The sequence below is a fragment of the Watersipora subatra genome, chromosome 10 (genome assembly GCF_963576615.1).
Source record: "Watersipora subatra chromosome 10, tzWatSuba1.1, whole genome shotgun sequence".
Lineage (NCBI taxonomy): Eukaryota > Metazoa > Bryozoa > Gymnolaemata > Cheilostomatida > Watersiporidae > Watersipora > Watersipora subatra.
The window spans coordinates 7186867-7212057 of record NC_088717.1 but is presented as its reverse complement, the minus strand read 5'-3'; the positions used below and the strand labels follow the sequence as shown (position 1 = coordinate 7212057).

The 25191-nt window shown below is 36.0% G+C and overlaps 1 protein-coding gene across 1 annotated transcript in view; it reads right to left on the bottom strand.

Moving 5' to 3' along the window:
- Positions 1 to 25191, bottom strand: part of LOC137406644 (UDP-glucose:glycoprotein glucosyltransferase 1-like) — a 68858-nt gene that overhangs the window by 6385 nt on the left and 37282 nt on the right. Inside the window, exons 8-24 of the mRNA XM_068093248.1 lie at positions 23175 to 23341; positions 21982 to 22134; positions 20681 to 20767; positions 19950 to 20069; positions 19399 to 19602; positions 18907 to 19026; positions 17640 to 17798; positions 16766 to 16889; positions 15675 to 15808; positions 14992 to 15183; positions 12345 to 12610; positions 8374 to 8572; positions 5983 to 6109; positions 5370 to 5512; positions 4920 to 5084; positions 2401 to 2486; positions 1888 to 2067 (exon numbers count right to left, since the gene is read on the bottom strand). Of these exons, the coding sequence (XP_067949349.1) occupies positions 1888 to 2067; positions 2401 to 2486; positions 4920 to 5084; positions 5370 to 5512; positions 5983 to 6109; positions 8374 to 8572; positions 12345 to 12610; positions 14992 to 15183; positions 15675 to 15808; positions 16766 to 16889; positions 17640 to 17798; positions 18907 to 19026; positions 19399 to 19602; positions 19950 to 20069; positions 20681 to 20767; positions 21982 to 22134; positions 23175 to 23341 (2626 nt within the window). The remainder of the gene's footprint in view (positions 1 to 1887; positions 2068 to 2400; positions 2487 to 4919; positions 5085 to 5369; positions 5513 to 5982; positions 6110 to 8373; positions 8573 to 12344; positions 12611 to 14991; positions 15184 to 15674; positions 15809 to 16765; positions 16890 to 17639; positions 17799 to 18906; positions 19027 to 19398; positions 19603 to 19949; positions 20070 to 20680; positions 20768 to 21981; positions 22135 to 23174; positions 23342 to 25191) is intronic.

Below are 25191 nucleotides of genomic sequence, written 5' to 3'. Positions count from 1 at the left end.
AGTAGGAAGGAATTAGGAAGAATACTAAGATAGTAGAGAAAGTGAGAAATGCATGAGAACAAAAAAGATGAGGTAGGCGGTAATGATGTTGAAAAGATCAGGCAAAAGAAATAGGTACAGAGAGGGGTCAAAAGAGAGAGATTGAAAGGGAGAAAGAGAGGAGATTCAAAAAAATGAAAAAAATATAAGAAACTTATAAAAAGAGAACGTGAAAATGGCAGTCTGTACATGACTCAGAGAGGCAACATGAGCGATCTTTGTTAATGAACATCAGTGAAGAAAACCTTGTATAAGAATACACACATACACCGGAACTCAGCTGAAGAAGCAACGTCTACAGATATCAGAAAGTATCTCTGGTCAAAGATAACTAGCTTCAAGTATCAGGAAGTATCTCTGGTCAAGGATAAGTAACCTCAAGTACCAGGAAGTATCTCTGGTCAAGGATAACTAGCTTCAAGTACCAGGAAGTATCTCTGGTCAAGGATAAGTAACTTCAAGTACCAGGAAGTATCTCTGGTCAAGGATAACTAGCTTCAAACATCAGGAAGTACCTCTGGTCAAGGATAACTATCTTCAAGTATCAAGAAGTATCTCTAGTCAAGGATAACTATCTTCAAGTATCAGGAAGTATCTCTAGTCAAAGATAACTATCTTCAAGTATCAAGAAGTATCTCTAGTAAAGGATAACTATCTTCAAGTACCAGGAAGTATTTCTGGTCAAAGATAACTATCTTCAAATACCACGAAGTATCTCTGGTCAAGGATAACTATCTTCAAGTATAAAGAAGTATCTCTGTTCAAGGATAACTATCTTCAAGTACTATCAGGAAGTATATCTGGTCAAGGATAAGTAACTTCAAGTACCAAAAGTATTTCTGGTCAAAGATAACTAGCTTCAAGTACCAGGAAGTATCTCTGGTCAAGGATAACTAGCTTCAAGCATCAGGAAGTATTTCTGGTCAAGGATAAAATGATATGTGATCATCATCAGACACGAACACACTTCTAAATACTTCAACACTTCAACAACTTCTAAATACCTTCCCACTATTGCCCCTAGCAGAAGAATGGAAGCATTGAAACACAAAAAAGCCCACCGCTACCAATCTATTGACGCTATGATAAAATATATAAGATTTTCCTTGCCATTCTATACACATGAAAATGAATTTAAAACAATGTATTACAATAAATGAAAAGTAAAAAACTTTAAACTAGAATAATATTTTAGATTTGACAATTGATTAGATACTTTACTAACTATTAGAAGCGATTTGGTTTAGAACACTAAACTGTGAGATTCAGAACCGAAGTGAGCAATAGGTAAATAATGATTACCGCAAATGTGCCCAACATAAACGTAAGTATCTGAAACAAAGAGAGGGTGAGGGGCTGTGTTGGGCTAGTAGCAGGCTCGCATACAACAATTTACAAGAGTGACTGTAAGCTATTAGAGAAGACACCAAACCTGTTCATCTTTTAGTAGAGATTTCGACTAGTCAACTGTATGCTTCAGTGGGCACTTACAAACCATCTCAATCACCTAGGATGCCACCTTTGCATTATTGCTACTCTCTGTACGTTTTAATTAGTTCCGTCAATGACTCGATAGCTAATATTTGTCTTAGGCTACCATAACAGTTCAAACAATTTAATTATATTACTATTGGTAAAGCGATAATAATTAGCATTCACACATAACTAGTCTTTGCGATGTCATAATACTAGCATTTTAAAAAGTTGAGGCAAATCAAACATGACTTGCATGCCTCTCTGTATTCTTGTATTCTGTATTGTGTTTTAAAATATACATTATACACTAGATGGTATTCACTTTCTTATTATAAATCTGTCCACATGATCTAGGGCCAAACTATCCCTTACCTTGAGATAGAGTTCCATAGACCTCCACTCTCCTCTCCCTCATCTTCGCTGTCTGACAGGAGGTCCTCTGACTCCATTCCTTCCCGTTTACCAACCCGCATGTTGATTATTCGAGACTTAAATGAGTCCATAACAACCACAACATCTTTGGAGGCGCTCGGGCTGTCTGTATGTTCATGACTGAGAAGTAGCAACACACAGACATAAAAGTACCGTAAAAAATGCATACGAATGTGAGAAATTCCGCAACAGCTGTGAAGTTCAGACATGCTTAAGCATAAACAAACTGTTACATCGTAATCAAGTGAACAACACCCTTTTTTTTAAATATAAATGCATATGCCACTTTCCAAGTACGATCATATGAGCTACCTAGCACTGATACACACATGTAGGAACACCCTGCTGTACTCACAAGCATTTCACTGTCTTACTAGGCAGAAGTACAGAATAGTGTACGTGTTAACAATTTCAACTAATCAAAAGGAAATCTGTATATGAAACTATACATACCTGGTTACGCTGTATATATCGGCAGAGCGTCCTGGTCGAATCATAACATTCCAGGTACCTGGGTTAGCCTTTAGCTGAAAGTATCCCTATAAAAGAAACCATATTCATCACTTGATATATATGCTCATCTCAATGTGCTTATTACACTTAGCTATAGAAGTTTATATAGTTTATATGCATATTACACTTAGCTATAGAAGTTTATATAGTTTATATGCATATTACACTTAGCTATAGAAGTTTATATAGTTTATATGCATATTACACTTAGCTATAGAAGTTTATATAGTTTATATGCATATTACACTTAGCTATAGAAGTTTATATAGTTTATATGCATATTACACTTAGCTATAGAAGTTTATATAGTTTATATGCATATTACACTTAGCTATAGAAGTTTATATAGTTTATATGCATATTACACTTAGCTATAGAAGTTTATATAGTTTATATGCATATTACACTTAGCTATAGAAGTTTATATAGTTTATATGCATATTACACTTAGCTATAGAAGTTTATATAGTTTATATGCATATTACACTTAGCTATAGAAGTTTATATAGTTTATATGCATATTACACTTAGCTATAGAAGTTTATATAGTTTATATGCATATTACACTTAGCTATAGAAGTTTATATAGTTTATATGCATATTACACTTAGCTATAGAAGTTTATATAGTTTATATGCATAGACTAGGATGAAAATGAAGCTTCTGTTGGTTCATACAAAACTCATATAAATGTCTTCAAGAGACTCATATAATCATACACAATAATAAAAATTACTTTAATAACATCTCTAATATTTGGACAACGCGGAGACTTGGAAACATCTAACTTAAAACAAGCGATAGTTGATTAAACTTCACTTTACACTCAAGTTGAAATGCATCGCTTAAGTTTTATCTATAGACAAGTTGTCCTAGAGTTGGAAATACAGTAATCCCTCCTACTTTCCGGCTCCGAATATCGCTGTATCGCAGATATTTGGTGACCTTGATTTAGATTAATCTTGCAAAACACTCTCAGTCTTGTCACTACGGCATGAATACAGAACAAAGTCTATTAAAAGTCCCCTAGCAATGAGCTGGTTGATATCAGCGGTAAAAATAGAATCTCTTCCGAGAATAGCTCGAGAACACGAGAGCTTTGATTTTCATTCTAGTCATGCTTCGCCAGCCAGTTCTCATTAAGCCCTTACGGATTTCAGTATTGTATATCCAGTGTACTATACTAGTACTGTATATCCAGTGTACTATACTAGTACTGTATATCCAGTGTACTATACTAGTATTGTATATCCAGTGTACTATACTAGTATTGTATATCCAGTGTACTATACTAGTACTGTATATCCAGTGTACTATACTAGTATTGTATATCCAGTGTACTATACTAGTACTGTATATCCAGTGTACTATACTAGTACTGTATATCCAGTGTACTATACTAGTATTGTATATCCAGTGTACTATACTAGTATTGTATATCCAGTGTACTATACTAGTATTGTATATCCAGTGTACTATACTAGTACTGTATATCCAGTGTACTATACTAGTATTGTATATCCAGTGTACTATACTAGTATTGTATATCCCAGTGTACTATACTAGTATTGTATATCCAGTGTACTATACTAGTATTGTATATCCAGTGTACTATACTAGTATTGTATATCCAGTGTACTATACTAGTATTGTATATCCAGTGTACTATACTAGTATTGTATATCCAGTGTACTATACTAGCATTGTATATCCAGTGTACTATAATAGTATTGTATATCCAGTGTACTATACTAGTATTGTATATCCAGTGTACTATACTAGTGATGTATATCCAGTGTACTATACTAGTATTGTATATCCAGTGTACTATACTAGTATTGTATATCCAGTGTACTATACTAGTATTGTATATCCAGTGTACTATACTAGTATTGTATATCCAGTGTACTATACTAGAATTGTATATCCAGTGTACTATACTAGTATTGTATATCCAGTGTACTATACTAGTATTGTATATCCAGCGTACTATATTAGTATTGTATATCCAGTGTACTATACTAGTATTGTATATCCAGCGTACTATATTAGTATTGTATATCCAGTGTACTATACTAGTATTGTATATTCAGTGTACTGTACTAGTGTACCGCGTGTAGAAGGACATCAGCATGTACTTACGTGTATAGTAATTACAAAAGTTTAGAAAGCATGGTTTTGAAATGTTAACATGTTAAAACGATGACTCGTGTGTAAAAAACCTCTAGTTCCCAATTGACGAAAAATTCCTATTTTGTGAGTGAGCCTGGAACGGAACCCCCTAATATAGGAGGGATCACTGTAAATGGATTGCTATAGACAAGTTGTGAGTGATAATACTCCCTCTCTCTCCCTTCTTCCCTCCCTACCTCCCTCTCTCTCTCAGGTTTGTCATCAGCCAAACAAAAAGGACATTCAGTACTACCCATACTAGTAAGAGTTTAGTACACAATAATCACCAGATTGGCCATGACAAGGGTGTCTGCTGTAGCGAGTTCAGGACTCGTCCCTCTACCCAACAAGAGCTGGAGTCCACGAGGAGGCTGGCCATTCTCAGAGTCATAACAATGTCCCTCCAACAGCAAGTACTCCAGTTCATAAACAGCGTCAACTCCTGCGCTTACCTGCCACAAACCAGCTAAGTATAAATGCCTCATGAAGGTTCCACAACGTCACTAGTTGGCAGCAAAGTGGTGAATCTCAAGTGAGTGTATGACAGTTGCCCTAGTGGTCCTTACTCAATATCTATAGTAACTGACGGAATACATATCAAAGCACAGGATGGTATTTCCTCTAAGAAAGTGCAATGGCTGGCGTATTTGTAAAATCATAACACGAAGCTGAGTGTAAACATCATCTTGGGAACACAGTCTTAGCTCTATCGATATGGCTGAATATAGCCAGCTCACCTGTTCTAGCTTTATGTTATCCAAGTCATATGCGGCAGCGACGCTCTCAACTAGCCAGCCCTCTGGCGGCAGCACATTTAGAGTGAGTATACTTTTGTGGGGCAGACTATCAAACGTAGCTTCAGGTCCGCTGGCCAGTCCACCTGTAACAATAATAAGCACATAAGATATGTAGCTTCAATTGCGCTAGCTGGTCCACCTATTTCAACAACAAGGGTAACAATAATCTATACTATTGGTGTTAAATCAAGATAATGGCAATGGCTGCCAAGGTCTTCATTAGTGACCTCTTAAAAACTGAACAACTATCTTCAAATAGCTATACAGGCTATATGAACTGCCCTAATCTCCTATGCCCAACCCTTTCCCATCCCAACTCTTTTCCATCCCAACTCATTCTCATTAACTACTCCAACCTCCACAACCTTTTCCCCTCTACAACTTTTCCCCATCCACACCTCCCTGCCACCCACAACTCCCTACCCACAGTTCTCTCCCATCCGCAATTTTAAAGATAACAGTCTGGACTGCCGTATATTATAGACATCAATAGATGGAGTGTCAGCACTCACTCAGAGTAACTAGAAACATGATAATAAAGCAGAAAACCTACCAACAACATTGAATTTGATCTCTGAGTCAAGGACATATCTGTAATACGACTTGAGAGGAAGTTCACTAAGCTTCTCACGACAGTTCAAATAAATCATCATTTGACTGTTGACTACCTTCTGTAAAGTCTGCAAGGGAAGTCATAGATTGGCAGTAAACACGAGGCCAACAGCTTTTTTTTAACAACCAGTTTTTCGGCTGGTTTAAACTGCTCGGTTTAAACCGAGCCAACCCTGATAGAAATACAGATTTAACAAAAATTATGAACAAATCAGACATAAAATCTAGAAAGAACGATTTTGTGCAGTAAAAAAAGTTTACACAGAGTTAAAAACTTGCATATGAAAAACACACTGAGGACTTGTAAGGGTTCTTTCTTAAAACTGTTGGTCTGTCAACCAGAAAACTAGGTTATTTTTTATTTTAACTTAGTATATAGAGTTACTTTAAATTTGTTTCCTATAAATCACTAAGAGGCTTTCAGTTATACAAGTAATAATCAAAACTGGCTAGCAAAAATTTTACCCTGATAGATCAATACACTTGGATAATAATCCTACTTCGATAGATCAATACAATTGGACAACAATTTTACTCTGATAGATTAATACACTTGGACAACAATTTTACTCTGATAGATCAATACAATTGAACAACAATTTTACTCTGATAGATCAATACAATTAGACAACAATTTTACTCTGATAGATTAATACACTTGGACAACAATTTTACTCTGATAGATCAATACAATTGGACAACAATGTTACTCTGATAGATTAATATACTTGGAGAACAATTTTACTCTGATAGATCAATACAATTGGACAACAATTTTACTCTGATAGATCAATACAATTGGACAATTTTACTCTGATAGATCAATACAATTGGACAACAATTTTACTCTGATAGATCAATACAATTGGACAACAATTTTACTCTGATAGATTAATACACTTGGACAACAATGTTACTCTGATAGATCAATACAATTGAACAACGATTTTACTCTGATAGATCAATACAATTGAAAAACAATTTTACTTTGATAGATCAATACAATTGGACAACAATTTTACTCTGATAGATCAATACAATTGGACAACAATTTTACTCTGATAGATCAATACAATTGGACAACAATGTTACTCTGATAGATTAATACACTTGGACAACAATTTTACTCTGATAAATCAATACAATTGAACAACAATTTTACTCTGATAGATCAATACAATTGAAAAACAATTTTACTCTGATAGATCAATACAATTGGACAACAATTTTACTCTGATAGATCAATACAATTGGACAACAATTTTACTCTGATAGATCAATACAATTGAAAAACAATTTTACTTTGATAGATCAATACAATTGGAAAACAATTTTACTCTGATAGATTAATACACTTGGACAACAATTTTACTCTGATAGATCAATACAATTGAACAACAATTTTGCTCTGATAGATCAATACAATTGAAAAACAATTTTACTCTGATAGATCAATACAATTGGACAACAATTTTACTCTGATAGATCAATACAATTGGACAACAATTTTACTCTGATAGATCAATACAATTGGACAACAATGTTACTCTGATAGATTAATACACTTGGACAACAATTTTACTCTGATAGATCAATACAATTGAAATACAATTTTACTTTGATAGATCAATACAATTGGACAACAATTTTACTCTGATAGATTAATACACTTGGACAACAATTTTACTCTGATAGATCAATACAATTGGACAACAATTTTACTCTGATAGATCAATACAATTGGACAACAATTTTACTCTGATAGATTAATACACTTGGACAACAATTTTACTCTGATAGATCAATACAATTGGACAACAATTTTACTCTGATAGATCAATACAATTGGACAACAATTTTACTCTGATGGATCAATACACTTGGACAACAATTTTACTCTAATAGATCAATAAAATTGGACAACTTTACTCTGATAGATCAATACAATTGGACAACAATTTTACTCTGATAGATCAATACAATTGGATAACAATTTTACTCTGATAGATCAATACAATTGGATAACAATTTTACTCTGATAGATCAATACAATCGGATAACAATTTTACTCTGATAGATCAATACAATTGGATAACAATTTTACTCTGATAGATCAATACAATTGGATAACAATTTTACGCTGATAGATCAATACAATTGGACAACAATTTTACCCTGACACCCTATGATACTACTCTTGCATAACATCTTCTGATTCCTTCTTTAACAGTTAAATAGCTATTTGGTGCCAGCAAATATTAAAAATAGCAGATTTTGTATCTTCATCTTTGATATCTAAGTCTATGATATCTATATATCTATGTCAAGTTACCAGCAGTATTGGCAGAAGCTTCTGAGCTCCTCGAGACAGCGGCTCGATGACAGCGATGACTTCGAACGCTGGCTCACTTGTATCTGCTGCCAATGAGATCATGCTCTCCCCTCCATCCTCCATGTTCATGTCTTTCCTCGACCGGTCAGAGCTTGTGCAGCTCAGAGTTCCAAGCACTTGTGACATCAAGTTGCTAGCTCTATGGCACATAGAGTTATGATAGCACTGATCACACACAAGAATATTTAGAAGAAACTGGTTCAGTGACTAGAAATAAGATTACTGCAAGGTAGTAGGACTGATAATATATAATATCATATATAAGACATATATATCAGAAGCTTATAACAGGCCATTTTGCATAATCTCTAATGGAAAGACCACAACATTAACTAACAAAAATAACTCCCATTTCCAGTAGCTTTAAAATCGATTATTGTATTATACATCATTTGAAAGAAGACAAAATTCCCTACGAAGTGATGCTGATAATTTTATAATTTAGGACAAAATAACCCTTTTAAAGCTCAAAGCTCTTAATGCTCAAGTTAATGCACAAGTCTGACCTAGATTGGCACATAGCTCAAATTAGGAGACATTTTGTATCTGCAACCAGTTTCTGGTTTGTGTTTCTAGAGGAAATATGTTTCATAATAAAATTAACAAACTAATTCATATTCCAAAGTGAATTATGCATTAAATTACCAAGTTCATTTGTCAAATAAGCGCATTATATACATGTATATATATTAGTCATATGTATATTACCCTAATATATCATAATATAAGATGATTCTTTAGATCTTGCTTTACGGCATCCCTAAATGTCATTTTATGATATCCTAGACAGCACTTTACGGCATCCCTAAATGTCATTTTATGATATTCTAGACAGCACTTTACGGCATCCCTAAATGTCATTTTATGATATTCTAGACAGCACTTTACGGCATCCCTAAATGTCATTTTATGATATCCTAGACAGCACTTTACGGCATCCCTAAATGTCATTTTATGATATTCTAGACAGCACTTTACGGCATCCCTAAATGTCATTTTATGATATCCTAGACAGCACTTTACGGCATCCCTAAATGTCATTTTATGATATCCTAGACAGCACTTTACGGCATCCCTAAATGTCATTTTATGATATTCTAGACAGCACTTTACGGCATCCCTAAATGTCATTTTATGATATTCTAGACAGCACTTTACGGCATCCCTAAATGTCATTTTATGATATTCTAGACAGCACTTTACGGCATCCCTAAATGTCATTTTATGATATTCTAGACAGCACTTTACGGCATCCCTAAATGACATTTTATGATATTCTAGGCAGCACTTTACGGCATCCCTAAATGTCATTTTATGATATTCTAGACAGCACTTTACGGCATCCCTAAATGTCATTTTATGATATTCTAGACAGCACTTTATGGCATCCCTAAATGTCATTTTATGATATTCTAGACAGCACTTTACGGCATCCCTAAATGTCATTTTATGATATTCTAGACAGCACTTTATGGCATCCCTAAATGTCATTTTATGATATTCTAGACAGCACTTTACGGCATCCCTAAATGTCATTTTATGATATTCTAGACAGCACTTTACGGCATCCCTAAATGTCATTTTATGATATTCTAGACAGCACTTTACGGCATCCCTAAATGTCATTTTATGATATTCTAGACAGCACTTTACGGCATCCCTAAATGTCATTTTATGATATTCTAGACAGCACTTTACGGCATCCCTAAATGTCATTTTATGATATTCTAGACAGCACTTTACGGCATCCCTAAATGTCATTTTATGATATTCTAGACAGCACTTTATGGCATCCCTAAATGTCATTTTATGATATTCTAGACAGCACTTTACGGCATCCCTAAATGTCATTTTATGATATTCTAGACAGCACTTTACGGCATCCCTAAATGTCATTTTATGATATTCTAGACAGCACTTTACGGCATCCCTAAATGTCATTTTATGATATTCTAGACAGCACTTTACGGCATCCCTAAATGTCATTTTATGATATTCTAGACAGCACTTTACGGCATCCCTAAATGTCATTTTATGATATTCTAGACAGCACTTTACGGCATCCCTAAATGTCATTTTATGATATTCTAGACAGCACTTTACGGCATCCCTAAATGTCATTTTATGATATTCTAGACAGCACTTTACGGCATCCCTAAATGTCATTTTATGATATTCTAGACAGCACTTTACGGCATCCCTAAATGTCATTTTATGATATTCTAGACAGCACTTTACGGCATCCCTAAATGTCATTTTATGATATTCTAGACAGCACTTTACGGCATCCCTAAATGTCATTTTATGATATTCTAGACAGCACTTTACGGCATCCCTAAATGTCATTTTATGATATTCTAGACAGCACTTTACGGCATCCCTAAATGTCATTTTATGATATTCTAGACAGCACTTTATGGCATCCCTAAATGTCATTTTATGATATTCTAGACAGCACTTTACGGCATCCCTAAATGTCATTTTATGATATTCTAGACAGCACTTTATGGCATCCCTAAATGTCATTTTATGATATTCTAGACAGCACTTTACGGCATCCCTAAATGTCATTTTATGATATTCTAGACAGCACTTTACGGCATCCCTAAATGTCATTTTATGATATTCTAGACAGCACTTTACGGCATCCCTAAATGTCATTTTATGATATTCTAGACAGCACTTTACGGCATCCCTAAATGTCATTTTATGATATTCTAGACAGCACTTTACGGCATCCCTAAATGTCATTTTATGATATTCTAGACAGCACTTTACGGCATCCCTAAATGTCATTTTATGATATTCTAGACAGCACTTTATGGCATCCCTAAATGTCATTTTATGATATTCTAGACAGCACTTTACGGCATCCCTAAATGTCATTTTATGATATTCTAGACAGCACTTTACGGCATCCCTAAATGTCATTTTATGATATTCTAGACAGCACTTTACGGCATCCCTAAATGTCATTTTATGATATTCTAGACAGCACTTTACGGCATCCCTAAATGTCATTTTATGATATTCTAGACAGCACTTTACGGCATCCCTAAATGTCATTTTATGATATTCTAGACAGCACTTTACGGCATCCCTAAATGTCATTTTATGATATTCTAGACAGCACTTTACGGCATCCCTAAATGTCATTTTATGATATTCTAGACAGCACTTTACGGCATCCCTAAATGTCATTTTATGATATTCTAGACAGCACTTTACGGCATCCCTAAATGTCATTTTATGATATTCTAGACAGCACTTTACGGCATCCCTAAATGTCATTTTATGATATTCTAGACAGCACTTTACGGCATCCCTAAATGTCATTTTATGATATTCTAGACAGCACTTTACGGCATCCCTAAATGTCATTTTATGATATCCTAGACAGCACTTTACGGCATCCCTAAATGTCATTTTATGATATTCTAGACAGCACTTTACGGCATCCCTAAATGTCATTTTATGATATTCTAGACAGCACTTTACGGCATCCCTAAATGTCATTTTATGATATTCTAGACAGCACTTTACGGCATCCCTAAATGTCATTTTATGATATTCTAGACAGCACTTTACGGCATCCCTAAATGTCATTTTATGATATTCTAGACAGCACTTTACGGCATCCCTAAATGTCATTTTATGATATTCTAGACAGCACTTTACGGCATCCCTAAATGTCATTTTATGATATTCTAGACAGCACTTTACGGCATCCCTAAATGTCATTTTATGATATTCTAGACAGCACTTTACGGCATCCCTAAATGTCATTTTATGATATTCTACATGCCACTGTGACACTCTATATGTCATCCTGAGATCACTTACAGTTCATAGACAAGCCCTGAGAGGACAGCACATGATTTTATAAACAAGTTGAGCAACTTTTAACTTACTTGGCTGAATCAAGCTTCATCTTCTTCACAATCTTGGAGACTTTGATGGTGAGATCACCCGATGCTCCAAACCTCTCAAGAAGAGCAAAATCATCCGCTGTAAACTCCTCATCTTCTGCTAGAGGTCCGACCAGCCGCCCATTGCTGATGACCGCCCGCTGACCACTCGTCAACATTAACTTGCTTCGCACAAAGCCAGTGTAGTCGGCAAAGTGTTTAGAATCAAAACTGTTGAGTTTGTTAATAAATGAGTTTGTGTCCATTCCCTGTCAATAGAACGTTGTATAACGAGTTAACATTACCATCTGCTTTCTAGGTTTATTAATTTTATTAATTTCAATAAAAATCTCAAGCATCACCTTCGACATCCACAGAGCTGACAGGAGTCATTGCAATTACGCAAAGAACATAAACGGTAATTCAAAGCTTTTGCTCAAACTACTAAAAAATTATTAACCATTAACCAACTAACGAGAAATTAGTAACCAAAATGTTGAGAGATAGTTGTACCACAAAGACTATGAAACATGTTAACAGTAATATATAGCCTCAGCATGTCAGCTAAATATTATACATCTAAAGGTATAAAATCAAGTGTTTGTCTTCGACGTATGTCCAGTTAATAGTGATTGTTAAAATACACACGCTTGCACTCGAGTGCGCCATGAGAGATGATGGTGTGTAATAATTATATGAATGATTATATGAACAGTTATTCCGAAGTGTGGCAAGGTGGTTGTATGGTTCAGTGGTAGAGCGCTTGGCTTCACATCCACGCATTCAAATTCATAGGATCGATTCCTGTGAAGTACAATCTTTTTTTCTAACATTCTTAGCTAGCTTCAGACTGACTCTTAGCTAGCTTCACCAGAGGCTCTGTGATATGAAGACAGAATTTAATTTACTATTTTTATGAAATGTATTATTTAGAAGAGTATTACTTACTAAGATGTGATTTTAATCTAAAGATTAAAATATTAGCCCAAGTTACTAGCTTAAGTTACTCAAATTCATTGAATAAAGAAAGTTAGCCAATGGCAACTAAATTACCTGTACGGTTTATAAGCTGTTTTAAATCTTAAACGAGGATGTAGTATAAGAACAAAGAAATGCTTTTCAACAATCCGTTTTAGCTGTGCCCTGGGCTTTCGAATACTCGAATTATATATTGGTCGGACACACACAGAAATAAACAAATACCTTCCATTTAAAACTTGGAATGGTAAATGTGTGTGTTGCTTAAAAATAAATTTCCCCATGCAAAATACTTTGTAATCTTATTTTTTTCTACATAAATTTTTGCGCGAAATCAGTTATGATTACCAATAGAGCGACCGATATAACATCGCAACTAAGCCGCATAGACAGAAGAGAACAACTCCTTATAATTGCAGCTGATGCATCAGGTGCAGTACATCTTGTGACAAGCTGTTGTGTTGCTCGCCCGTTCGACGGGGGACAACTCCGCAAAAACAACAGTTTGTCAAGACAGGCTAAGCGTACGCAAACGCTAATTATTTTAGCATTGCGCCCACGCGTTACGATGTCCCTGTTAAGAAATATTTTGAGACCAACGTATATGCAATATGATGCTTCCATCTTTTTTCGTTAGGGCTCATTTGGTCCACAATATCAACAATAATTTATCTCGAACTTAAAATTTGGCGATTTGCATACCGATTATATACGTTAGTAAAATATATACGTTGCTTGCCGTAGCGAGTTCAGTGTTATCCGTTATGGTGAAAACGGTTTCGCAAACAGATAAATGATAAAATTTCAGCTAAAGTATGTATTTATTGACACATTGCATCTATAGATTACTATCGTTGTATTCAACATTCTCATGGATAGCTTATACTGCAACAGCAACCTTTTTTATACACACACACTTCTATGCACGAATTGTTAGCATTAATTCAACATATTCAGGATTTTTATTTTGTTTTCTCAATTCATATTAATTGTATCATTACCAAATCATCTTTTATTGTAATTGTAGCAAAACAGACTTAATTTAGCTATTAGTTACTAATTATTTCACATTTACATTGAAACCCTTTTATAAATGTTTAATTTTTTTCTAATTTATTTGACCTGCAAAAAACATTTTCCTCATGATATGAAGTTTGAAAATTAAAGTAGTTTGACAAAGTTTGAAAACCTTTACAGTTGTTTTTATTTTTTCTCTTAATTTATTTCAACTACACAAAACAGTTTTCTCACGATATGCACAGGGGAACCTCGGTTCGCGAACATAATCCGATCCAGAAGGTTGTTTGAAAACCGAGTTGTTCGAGACCCGAAACATTCGTGAACCGAGGTTCCACTGTAGTTTGAAAGTTAGAATGGCAAATGTTGTTATATGCTAAATACAAATAAATTTTCTGTACAAGGACTTTTTTATCACTCGGGCAACGCCAGGTAGTACAGCTAGTGTGTATATATATATATATATATATATATATATATATACGATTACTTTACCGATAAGTGATATATATATCACTTATCGGTAAAATAATTGTCATTTTAAACAGAAATGCTTTCCAAATTATGCCATGCGAGAATCACACAAAATGCAACAGTTAGCGACTAACATTGAAAAATATTTAGGTGCTCCCAAAGAGCGGAACCAAAAACTCACAGAAACTGCAAGATGTTCCAGGTCACTGATATCCAGCACATCCTTGCCATGCTGCAGAATCTTTGTAACGAAGCTCCTGGCCTCATCGTCAGCAAGGGTGTCCATGGCCAGCTTTACCGCTTTAGTATACAAGCCCTCTTTGCCAGTATCATGGTTATATATGACCCCAACTCTCACTTTCTTTGTGGTCTTCTACAACATGTTCAACCTATAGTTTAGTAATTTGACATTCTACTAAACTTGTTTCCATCCCACCAATGATTCTATTATGAATACAAGCATCGATCTGGCATAAAATTATTCTCAAGGATATGATGATGCTATCTCAATACCATCCATCCTTCTATGATGAATATACCGCAATTGTCTCAACATCATCAGTCCCTCTATCATGAAACTAACAATTTAGTCTCAATACTAACCATCACTCTATCATGAAACTAACATTTTAGTCTCTGTACTAACCATCCCTCCTTCATGAATATAAAATCATTGTCTCGGTACCATCCATGCCTTTGTAATAGATATAGAACAATTGTTTCAAAACTGTCCATCACCGTAACATAAATGTACATTCATCATTCCGACATATAAAATAACATAGTACTAGCCTCAGCTATATATTGATTCTGAATATTTGAGTGGCCACAGGGCCCTTTACCAAATAAAGGCAGTCATCTTACCATATGTGTGATGGAATCGAGCAGTAGTTGTCTACCAGAGGGAGTGTCCAAGTCAGCTATTACAAGCATGGTTGTATCTCTTATGGAGTCACTGGCACCCTTGTACAGGTACTTCAAGGTATCCAGTGACATCCCTGTCAAAAACATATCCGATGATTCTAGTAAACAAACATGACTGACGTTTTCCTTTCTGGTTTTCTTTTACTATCATATGAAATCTAGTATGATGTCTAACATCAGCCAGCATTCGCAACAGGTTACATATACCCGAAGACAATCTTTATGCAATCACGTCTCTCAAAAAATTATGTGAGGCAAACGCTGAAGCTGTAAGAACAGGCTTTCAGAACTATTCACCCAGTCGCTAGCGGCTGGGTGAATAGTTCTGAAAGCCCAATTCACATTTATACCTGCTGTCTCCTTGGATACTGAATATCATAGCCTTTCAGTGTATCAGCTTGCAACAATCACAACTCAAATTAGCCAAAATAATTAAAGGTTGACTTGCTAGAAAATTCACATTACAATTATTTGGTATCAAAAGGGTCACCATGTCTTACTCTGTTGTGTTGTAAGTGCGAAATATGTGGATAGGTGATTACAAGCTCTTAAAAGCTCAAAAACGAACAGCTAATCGCAGCCATCACGAAAGCGCCGTGGATTGGAATCTGGTTGGTTTCCAGGGACCAGACAGAGTTTTGAGCCCAAATATTTTTAGTGACTAGGCCGAAGACACGGAGCATATGCGAAAGGAAGTTTGCACGAAATCAGTCAAACAATGTGAAAACACATAACGTTTGCGAAGGCCAGACTAACACATGCATACACGCATGCACACGACAAAAAAGGATAACAAAGATTAATAAAGATAACAAACACTATCAGGTAGTTCATGCTGTTACGTGCAGGTAATTACTATCTGGTATGGTTTTTTATCCACACAGTCCCACATCATTAGGAAGCTATGAATTTACAACAACGCATACAATGATAAATCGACTCAAAGCATTGCCAAAATGCAATCAGTTAATTGTAAATTGATTGAAGAGTAGATTCATGCACACCAAAAGCAAGGTTTATGGAATACTGACCAGACTTGGCGGTTAGACTGACACACTTGTTCTTATTGTCCAGTATGCGACTATTCAACCTCGGCATGACATGGTCCTGCATCATCAGCCACTCCAGGGGATCCATATCATCCGTCAGCTTACCCTAGCGACAACAGATAAGAAGTCCATCAGCTTCAAGTGCAAAATATCTACCACACAGGATGCAGATATTTAGTGCACGTTAAATACATGAAAACCGCAATACACTGTTTAGTTGTGTTGAAAATGCATTACATATTTAGCAAAGTCTTGATTTAGGTTTTGCCAATGATCACCAAGTTTTGAGTCCCACAAATCTGACTATATAACGATAGACACTCAAAGAGCAGACAAAATGACTGTGATTGCATTCATGTCTATAAATTAACTGAAGTCATGAGCCTAGGAAAGGATTGTGTACATTAGCTGTTCTATTCAGCACCATCAAAGGTACACTTGTTATATTAAAAATATAAGGAATATGAGCAGCGTATCACTCCCATGATAGGCAGCGCCTCGAAAAATTTGTGTATTCTACTCAGATGGTGGACACTTGCTCTATGGAAAGAGCATGTGTTCTACTCACATGATAAAGAGCTCTATGAAAAACGGGTGTCTTCTACTCGCATGATAGACAAATCTATAGAAATAGCCTGTGTTCCAGTTACATGATAGAAAGCTCTATAAAAAAGAGCATGTGTTTCACTTACAGGATAGACAGCTTTATGAAAATAGCCTGTGTTCTACTCACATGAGAGAAAGCTCTATGGAAAGAGCTTGTGGTCTATTCAGATGATAGACAGCTTAATAGAAACAGCATGCATTCTACTCACACGATAGACAGCACTATGGAAATAGCATGAGTTCTACTCACATGATAGACAGCTCGCTGAAAAGTTGGTGTGATTTTCAGCACTTGAGTCACGATGACCTCATCCATAGCCTCAGTCGCCATCCCTTCGAGTGGTATACCATTGAGGAGGTGGATAGGCAGCTCCCCGAGTCCTGATTTCTTGTAAAAGTGGTGGGCTTTCTACAGCAAAAGAACATTAATATACTGATTAGTGTGTACAATATCAATGCACCTTATTAATGAGGTGATGGTAAGGATAGGATATGTGACGATACAATGCTGATACAATGATGATATGAATGATGCGTCAGAGTTACATAAAGCCCTCCCCTGATCTGATCTAACCTAATCGGTGCTGACTACTGACTGGCGAAATCATCAAAAAAATTCAGGTTGAATTATTTAGAATTAAATGCAACCTTACATAACAGTTCAGCCAATCCACTGTAAGGAAATAATATTCGCATAGCAAAACGATGTGAAAAATCAAGTGAAAGTGCACTCCATGATAATTATTGAATGATCAGTATTTAGCGATAAATATTGAGTGATCAGTATTGAGTGGCAGCAAGCTAAATGATGAGTTTATATTAGTATTATCAATTCACTGATATTTACTACCGACACAAGTTATGAAAACTGAAGGTATAGAAAGTATAGATTAACCAAAATGTGGTCGGTTGAAAAGGATACCGGAGTAGTCACAGAGTAGATACAGAGCAGATACAGAGTAGATACAGAGCAGATACAGAGTAGATACAGAGTAGATACCGAGCAGATACAGAGTAGATATAGAGTAGATACATAGCAGATACAGAGCAGATACAGAGTAGATACAGAACAGATACAGAGCAGATACAGAGTAGATACAGAGCAGATACAGAGTAGATACAGAGCAGATACAGAGTAGATACAGAGTAGATACAGAGCAGATACAGAGTAGATACAGAGTAGATACAGAGCAGATACAGAGTAGATACAGAGTAGATACAGAGTAGATACCGAGCAGATGCAGAGTAGATACAGAGCAGATACAGAGCAGATACAGAGTAGATACAGAGTAGATACAGAGCAGATGCAGAGTAGATACAGAGCAGATACAGAGCAGATACAGAGTAGATACAGAGCAGATACAGAGTAGATACAGAGTAGATACAGAGTAGATACAGAGCAGATACAGAGTAGATACAGAGTATATACAGAGCAGATACAGAGTAGATACAGAGTAGATACAGAGCAGATACAGAGTAGATACAGAGTAGATACAGAGTAGATACAGAGTAAATACCTCTCTGCTGTTTATGTATTCCTCATCCTCAATGATCTCTTCAATGCTGCCCAACTTTTTAAACTCTTGAGTAATCATGCTCTGTGTGATTACTTTACCAGGACTCAGATTCTGATAGAACTATAGGAGATGAGAATGAATGTTTGAGCGGTTGATCAACAGGCCGACTTATTAAGTTTCCCTCAGCTAGTGACACAGCAACCGACTATCAACTAACATATTAACATATTATATTATAACATATATTAATATCATATAACATATAATATGTTATATGTTATAATATATAACATATAACATATTGACAGAAGATCTGCTAAAGAATAAGCAGCAAAGTCTAGCTACCTAAACGAAGTATGACATAAAGATTACTGAAGAGTAGAGACAGGACACGTATACAGCTGAGGCGACCCGTGACAAACACTCCTCAAATACAAGTCAAATGTGGTTGCACTACATAGATCAGCCTCATATGATAGCAAAGAATCCTACTTCTGCAAAGGAAAGGATAGCCTCCACCCCGTCTTTGTCATCGACAAGTTTATAAAAGACTTGAACGAGAAGCTCTCCAACGGGATCATTGTTCAGAGCAACAGGCACAAAGCCTATACGAATGGGTGCCTGGTGACTGTAGAGGGAAGCGTAGAGCTCAAGGGAAGCTCCTACTGTGGGCTCCATCACATCAAATATCAATACCTGTAGAATATCAAGTTAATTGTAGTGTAAAAAATAAAAACTTTCAAGTATAGACTTGACATACACGTAGTTTCCCGGTATTTAATCCAGAAAAATAATATAAAACCATTTCAAATTAAACATCCTTGCGGTTTTTAAAGAAACATAATTTATGCATAAACAAAGCCAAATAATAAAATTAATATGCAAAGCTACTTAAAAATTTCCTAAAGGCCAAATACGACAGTTCAAGATTTTAATCAAAACAAATATTCACGAAAGTTACATTTTTTTTATCTGCCTTGCGGATGTAGACAAAGTCATTAGGCATAGAAACAGTACTTAAAGGCTAAGCAGCTGCGAGTTACCAGATTGAAGAGGTTCCTAGACAAATGCCTCATCATTCCTGGAAAGGTTGGCTGGAGTAGGGAGTTGAGAGCTCTTGGCCAGTGCGAGTACATGTTATCATTCTCCAGATCATTGATGTACTGTTACAGAAGAGACAAGCAACGAAACTAACATATGTTTTCAGACCATAGAAGCAAATTCTGATTAGGAAATTATGATAAGGAAAGGCATGCTGTTATGGTTAATTATAATGGCTATAGATAAATCTTAATGAAGAAGGAGTGAAGTTGCTCACTCCTGATGCTGAAAGAAGGCAATTCTGTTTCATACATAACCAAGGTCGCGTCAGTTGTTAACACAACAAGGTAGTGATAGATATAGCAAATACAAAGCACTAGGTTAATCCCTGTTATCTGTTGTAACCTAGCAAACATGACACCCAGGGCAAATTAAACACACTCCAAAAGTTTGTGACATTTAGAGTTAATTTAATCTACAATAGCAGAGTCAATGATGTCTAGAGTTAATTTAACCTACAATAATGACAGAATCAGTGATGTCTAGAGTTTATTTAACCTACAACAATAGCAAAGTCAGTGATGTCTAGATTAATTTAACCTACAACAACAGCAAAGTCAATGATGTCTAGAGTTAATTTAACCTACAATAATGACAGAATCAGTGATGTCTAGAGTAAATTTAACCTACAACAATAGCAGAGTCAGTAATGTCTAGAGTTGATTTAACCTACAACAATAGCAGAATCCCTGATGTCCAAAGCAAACTGCTGCTCACTGTTGCTGCTCAACTGTTTCAAGAGGCTGCCAGCATCTTCATTCTGTAAGAAACAGAGAATCTCATCATACACCAGATCAACAGGTCAACAAATCTCCAAAAAAAGATAAACACACATCAACATTAGTTGATACAACGCACCACATCGGTAGTGGTCTACCAGACAGCTGCAGCACTACCAATGGTACAAATCCAACCTAACTTTTAGCAACTGATCGGGTTACCTTTGGCAACTACTACTAAGCTATGTTCTAACTTTTCAATAAATTACTTAAAATCGTGTATTTCTTATTATTCAATAAAGATCAGAATAAATGTATGCCTTTCGAGAACTTGTAAGCCACAAAGCAATACAACGCATAGAGTAGCCTCATGCAGGTCTTTATCTATAATATGTACATGTATAGATTATAAATCTCAAGCACCATAGCATTTGAACAGTAATTAAAAGAAGTTAGCCAGTGCCTGAAGATGCCTCTTCATCTATGACGCAGGTCTATGATATGCATAATATCAGGACACCAACCCAGATCTTTATCAGAAAGGTCATTTATAAGTCAAATAACTTGAGTCAGTAGCTGATCAGCTGCGTTGAGCAGCACCAAACACACTCGATATATTTACTAGTTTTATAGGTTCTGAGGCTTAAAGTTATGGATAACCCATTTTCAATTCTTCAGATACTGGTTCAGCACCTAAACTGCACATAGCGAATATTAAGCTAGCAATAGTGTAACTAGATGTACCCTAGGACACTTATATTTCGCTAGTATTTAGTTTCGTGAGTAGCATGCAAAGTAAAATTTCGCTGCAACTTAATTTCGCAGCTCTGATGAGAATATAGTGATGTGAAAATAAATGCAGTGGAACAAACATAATTAGATTCCTCAGGTTCAGTTCACCGATAAGAAAAAAAAATCAATTTGGGACTAGTTTGTAATTGTGAACCGCAGGTAGAATGGTGTGGGCGAGATCGATAATGCAATTTGATCGCTTGTTGCCATTTGTTTCTTGAACTATCAATGAACAAAGCTATTTAATTTCGCGTTTTCCCTCGTTCGTTATGATAGTTTAGTTTCGCACATGAAATTTTTGCGAGAGGATGACTCCGCGAAAACGCGAAAGTTAAATGAGGCAAATACATAAGTGTCCTAGGGTAGGAATACAGGAAATCTAGCATTTGTAACTCTGCTGAACTGTAGTTGGTAGACAAAGGTCATGAATTTGTCAGAATAACATGGATAGAAGGAAACTCACAGCGAGCCCATGCATGCTCAGCTCATCCATGATAGAAAGGTCCTCCCTGATAATGTCATAGAGAGAGAACATGTCAACAGTGTCGATGTCCATAGTGATGCCATTGATGAGCAGGGCAGAGTCACCACTTCCTATGGCATATTGCTCAAGTTTCTGTAACGCACGCAACCCTAGCAGCGATTAACACTCCAGAGTGATACAACCCTATCATTGCTTTATGTCAGCTTGCCCATTCCAAGTTATATGTTACAGTCATTAACCCGAAGTGGTTAGATCTGCAGCAGGCCATGTGACCAGGATAACAGACTAAATTAATGCGATGATAACCCTAAGAAAAATTTGCACGTCTTTTATAAAACAACCATCAACTTCCTGGAGTGTTCCAATCAATAGGATGGATGATGAACCGTCAGGACAAGTTAAATAATATTTAACTTGTCCTGACCAGCCACACCGTGTCATATTTAGGCCTACATATTATGTAAATATGACACGGTGTGGCTGGTTCCCTAAATCATGCTGCTTTCTGAATGGGCATTCAAATGACACTTAGTACTTATTATTAAGGATAACAATCAACACCAGATGAATAATGGCTATTCCTGTAACAGAAGCAATGATAAACCTTCGGAGCGAACACCCATCTCTGAAGTACGACTAGCATAACATAGACATGAGGAAAACATTCCATCTTCTTTAATCCCTGCTATTAATCGCAGACAAGAGAGGTCTGTTTATGCAGATGGTGTGAGAAATAAACAGGTCACCTTGCTAGCAACATGGCGAGCTAGCTGCGTAGGAAATGTCTCAAATTATCTACCATTCAGTCAAAATATTGGTTACATGTTGAAAATCTGATCAAAGTTTGCGGTATAACTGCAAATTGATCTAGAACAAAAACAAGACATTCATCTACTAACACGGAAAGTATTTGATTAAAAAATCCAACAGCTCTCTAGACATTTAAAAACAAATACATTAAAACATGCCACTTGTCAATCTACATGTGGCATGTTATAAAGCAGAAAAATGAAGTCTTCAACAGCTACAATTCAGGTTCAGATGACAGTTACAATGACGTTTATGAAGTTGAGAGATCACTGGTAAAGGCACAATTATTATGAACTTTATTTGATCTGGGTGGATAACTCCCTTGCGGAGAGACAACGCTTGAGCTAGGCAGAACTACTGACCTTTTGAGTGTTTTGAACTGATTTTCGGAAGGAGTCTCGTATTTGGACTTTAGCGAGAGACGAGGTGAGAGACGGAAAGTTTTGGCTGATATCTTTTAGGACCTCTAATTGCGCTAAAGATGCATCGCTAGAGTCCACTGCTTTCTGCGCTGCCTGAAAGCTCAAGTCTAAAATGTGAAACGATAGTTGTAACAAAAATAATAAAAGCTCTATACCTTGGATGAAAGTAATTATCAATCAACATGATAAATAGCAATATATAAATGATTTGACAACTGACTAACAAAACTATGAATGTTCAACATTTGAACTAACTCTATAGTTATTGGGTAGATCTGAGAAGAACGAGACCAAACAGTCAAACACGATGCACAGAAGGAACCAAAAGACGACCAATAAATAATGGATCTACTTTTTCCACGGGATGTATTTGGCTCACTTTGCCAGTACTCAACTCGAGGTAGTTAGTTGTTAGTGTTAGTGTTAGTTGTTACACAGTTACTGGAAAATTCCATAGAATGACCAGAGTTTACTGTCATCATTCAATTTATGCAATGAACAAAAAGTAAATGACATTTTAGCAACTTTGAAGGGCTTTTAAAATTTATGATTATTTATGATATCGGTCTTGTTAGATTTGTAGCCTTTACAGAAGATGTCGTTCATACTAATTTTGCATGCTAAAACAAAAAGATCATTGCAACAGATTTAGGTTACTGGGAATCCCACAACCTAGTTCACTCATTCGAGTTTTAGTCTGATTCTCCACAACTTATGACTACGTTGAACCATTGTCCTTGACCTTAGCTTATAACAAGTGTGTCGGCATAGGATTCTCATTCGTATGCTGAATTGCTCACAGAAATACCACCTACAACTATTAGTACAGAGAGTTGCCTACACCTATCATAAAATAAAAAGGCTTAAGGCTGGTTCACACCATATCGCCGTATGTCCACGCTTTCTTATTAGTGTTCATCGTCGATTATGTGAACCGTAAACCGATGGCATCAGCGAAGCAACGTGGACACGCCGAGAAAGTTTGCAGCTGTCAAACTTTTCTGATATTTCGCCAAGCATCGACGACTTTTAAATCTGAAACATTTCGGCGATGGTAATTCGCGGTCGCCGATAGCGTGATTAATTTATTTCTGTGTATGACTGGTGCTGCGGGACTAGTACATGTATTTGATTTCAGTCATGCGAAAACAAAGAAGTTTCTTTGTGGAAATCTAAAAAGGAAAATGAGAACACTACGTCACTGATGCAAACGCGAATGAGTTTGTGATAGTGTGTACATCGTTATCATCGTCAAACAACGAAGTATAGTGGAATCAACGTCGAGTGAACCAACCTTTAGAGCCATGTTCTATAGGCATTAAACAACCATTGGCATGTAAGGATGCCTACCCGTATCCTTCATCTGTTAACACATGTTAGTTAACATTTCTATTATTCAACTATTTACACATGCATGTAGTTGTATATTCAAATAATGCATTTATTAGCATGTTGGCATTGACCCATATCTCTCAGGTTTTAGCATACTATTGACCACCCAAATCATTCAGCTATTAATAAGTAGTTGTCTGCTCATACCTTTCAGTTATTAACAAGTGGTTGTCTGTTTATTCATGGTTAGAGTTCTGTCTGCACATATAAAAAGCCCTGAACTCTCAATGAACGAGTTTGATTAGTAGCATTATATGAAGGCCAAACATCCTGCTTCCCTCAGCTGATGATACACCCGGCTACCATAACAAATTTTTTGTTTGTTGGTCTACATAACCGCTACATGAAAACGCTACAGCTACGGTATATTAAAAACAACTAAGAAACCTTTAAAGGCATGTTAATACTTATTCACTACTAAACCTAACAACAGAGTTTGCACTGCTCCTCAGGTGAACCATCTAATAAACTTGGTTCAACCTTGATGTTATTTCTTAGCATGAAACAGTAAAGCCTGGTTCTCATATACGCCGCAAGCACCGAAGATAGCACCACAAGGCTATCA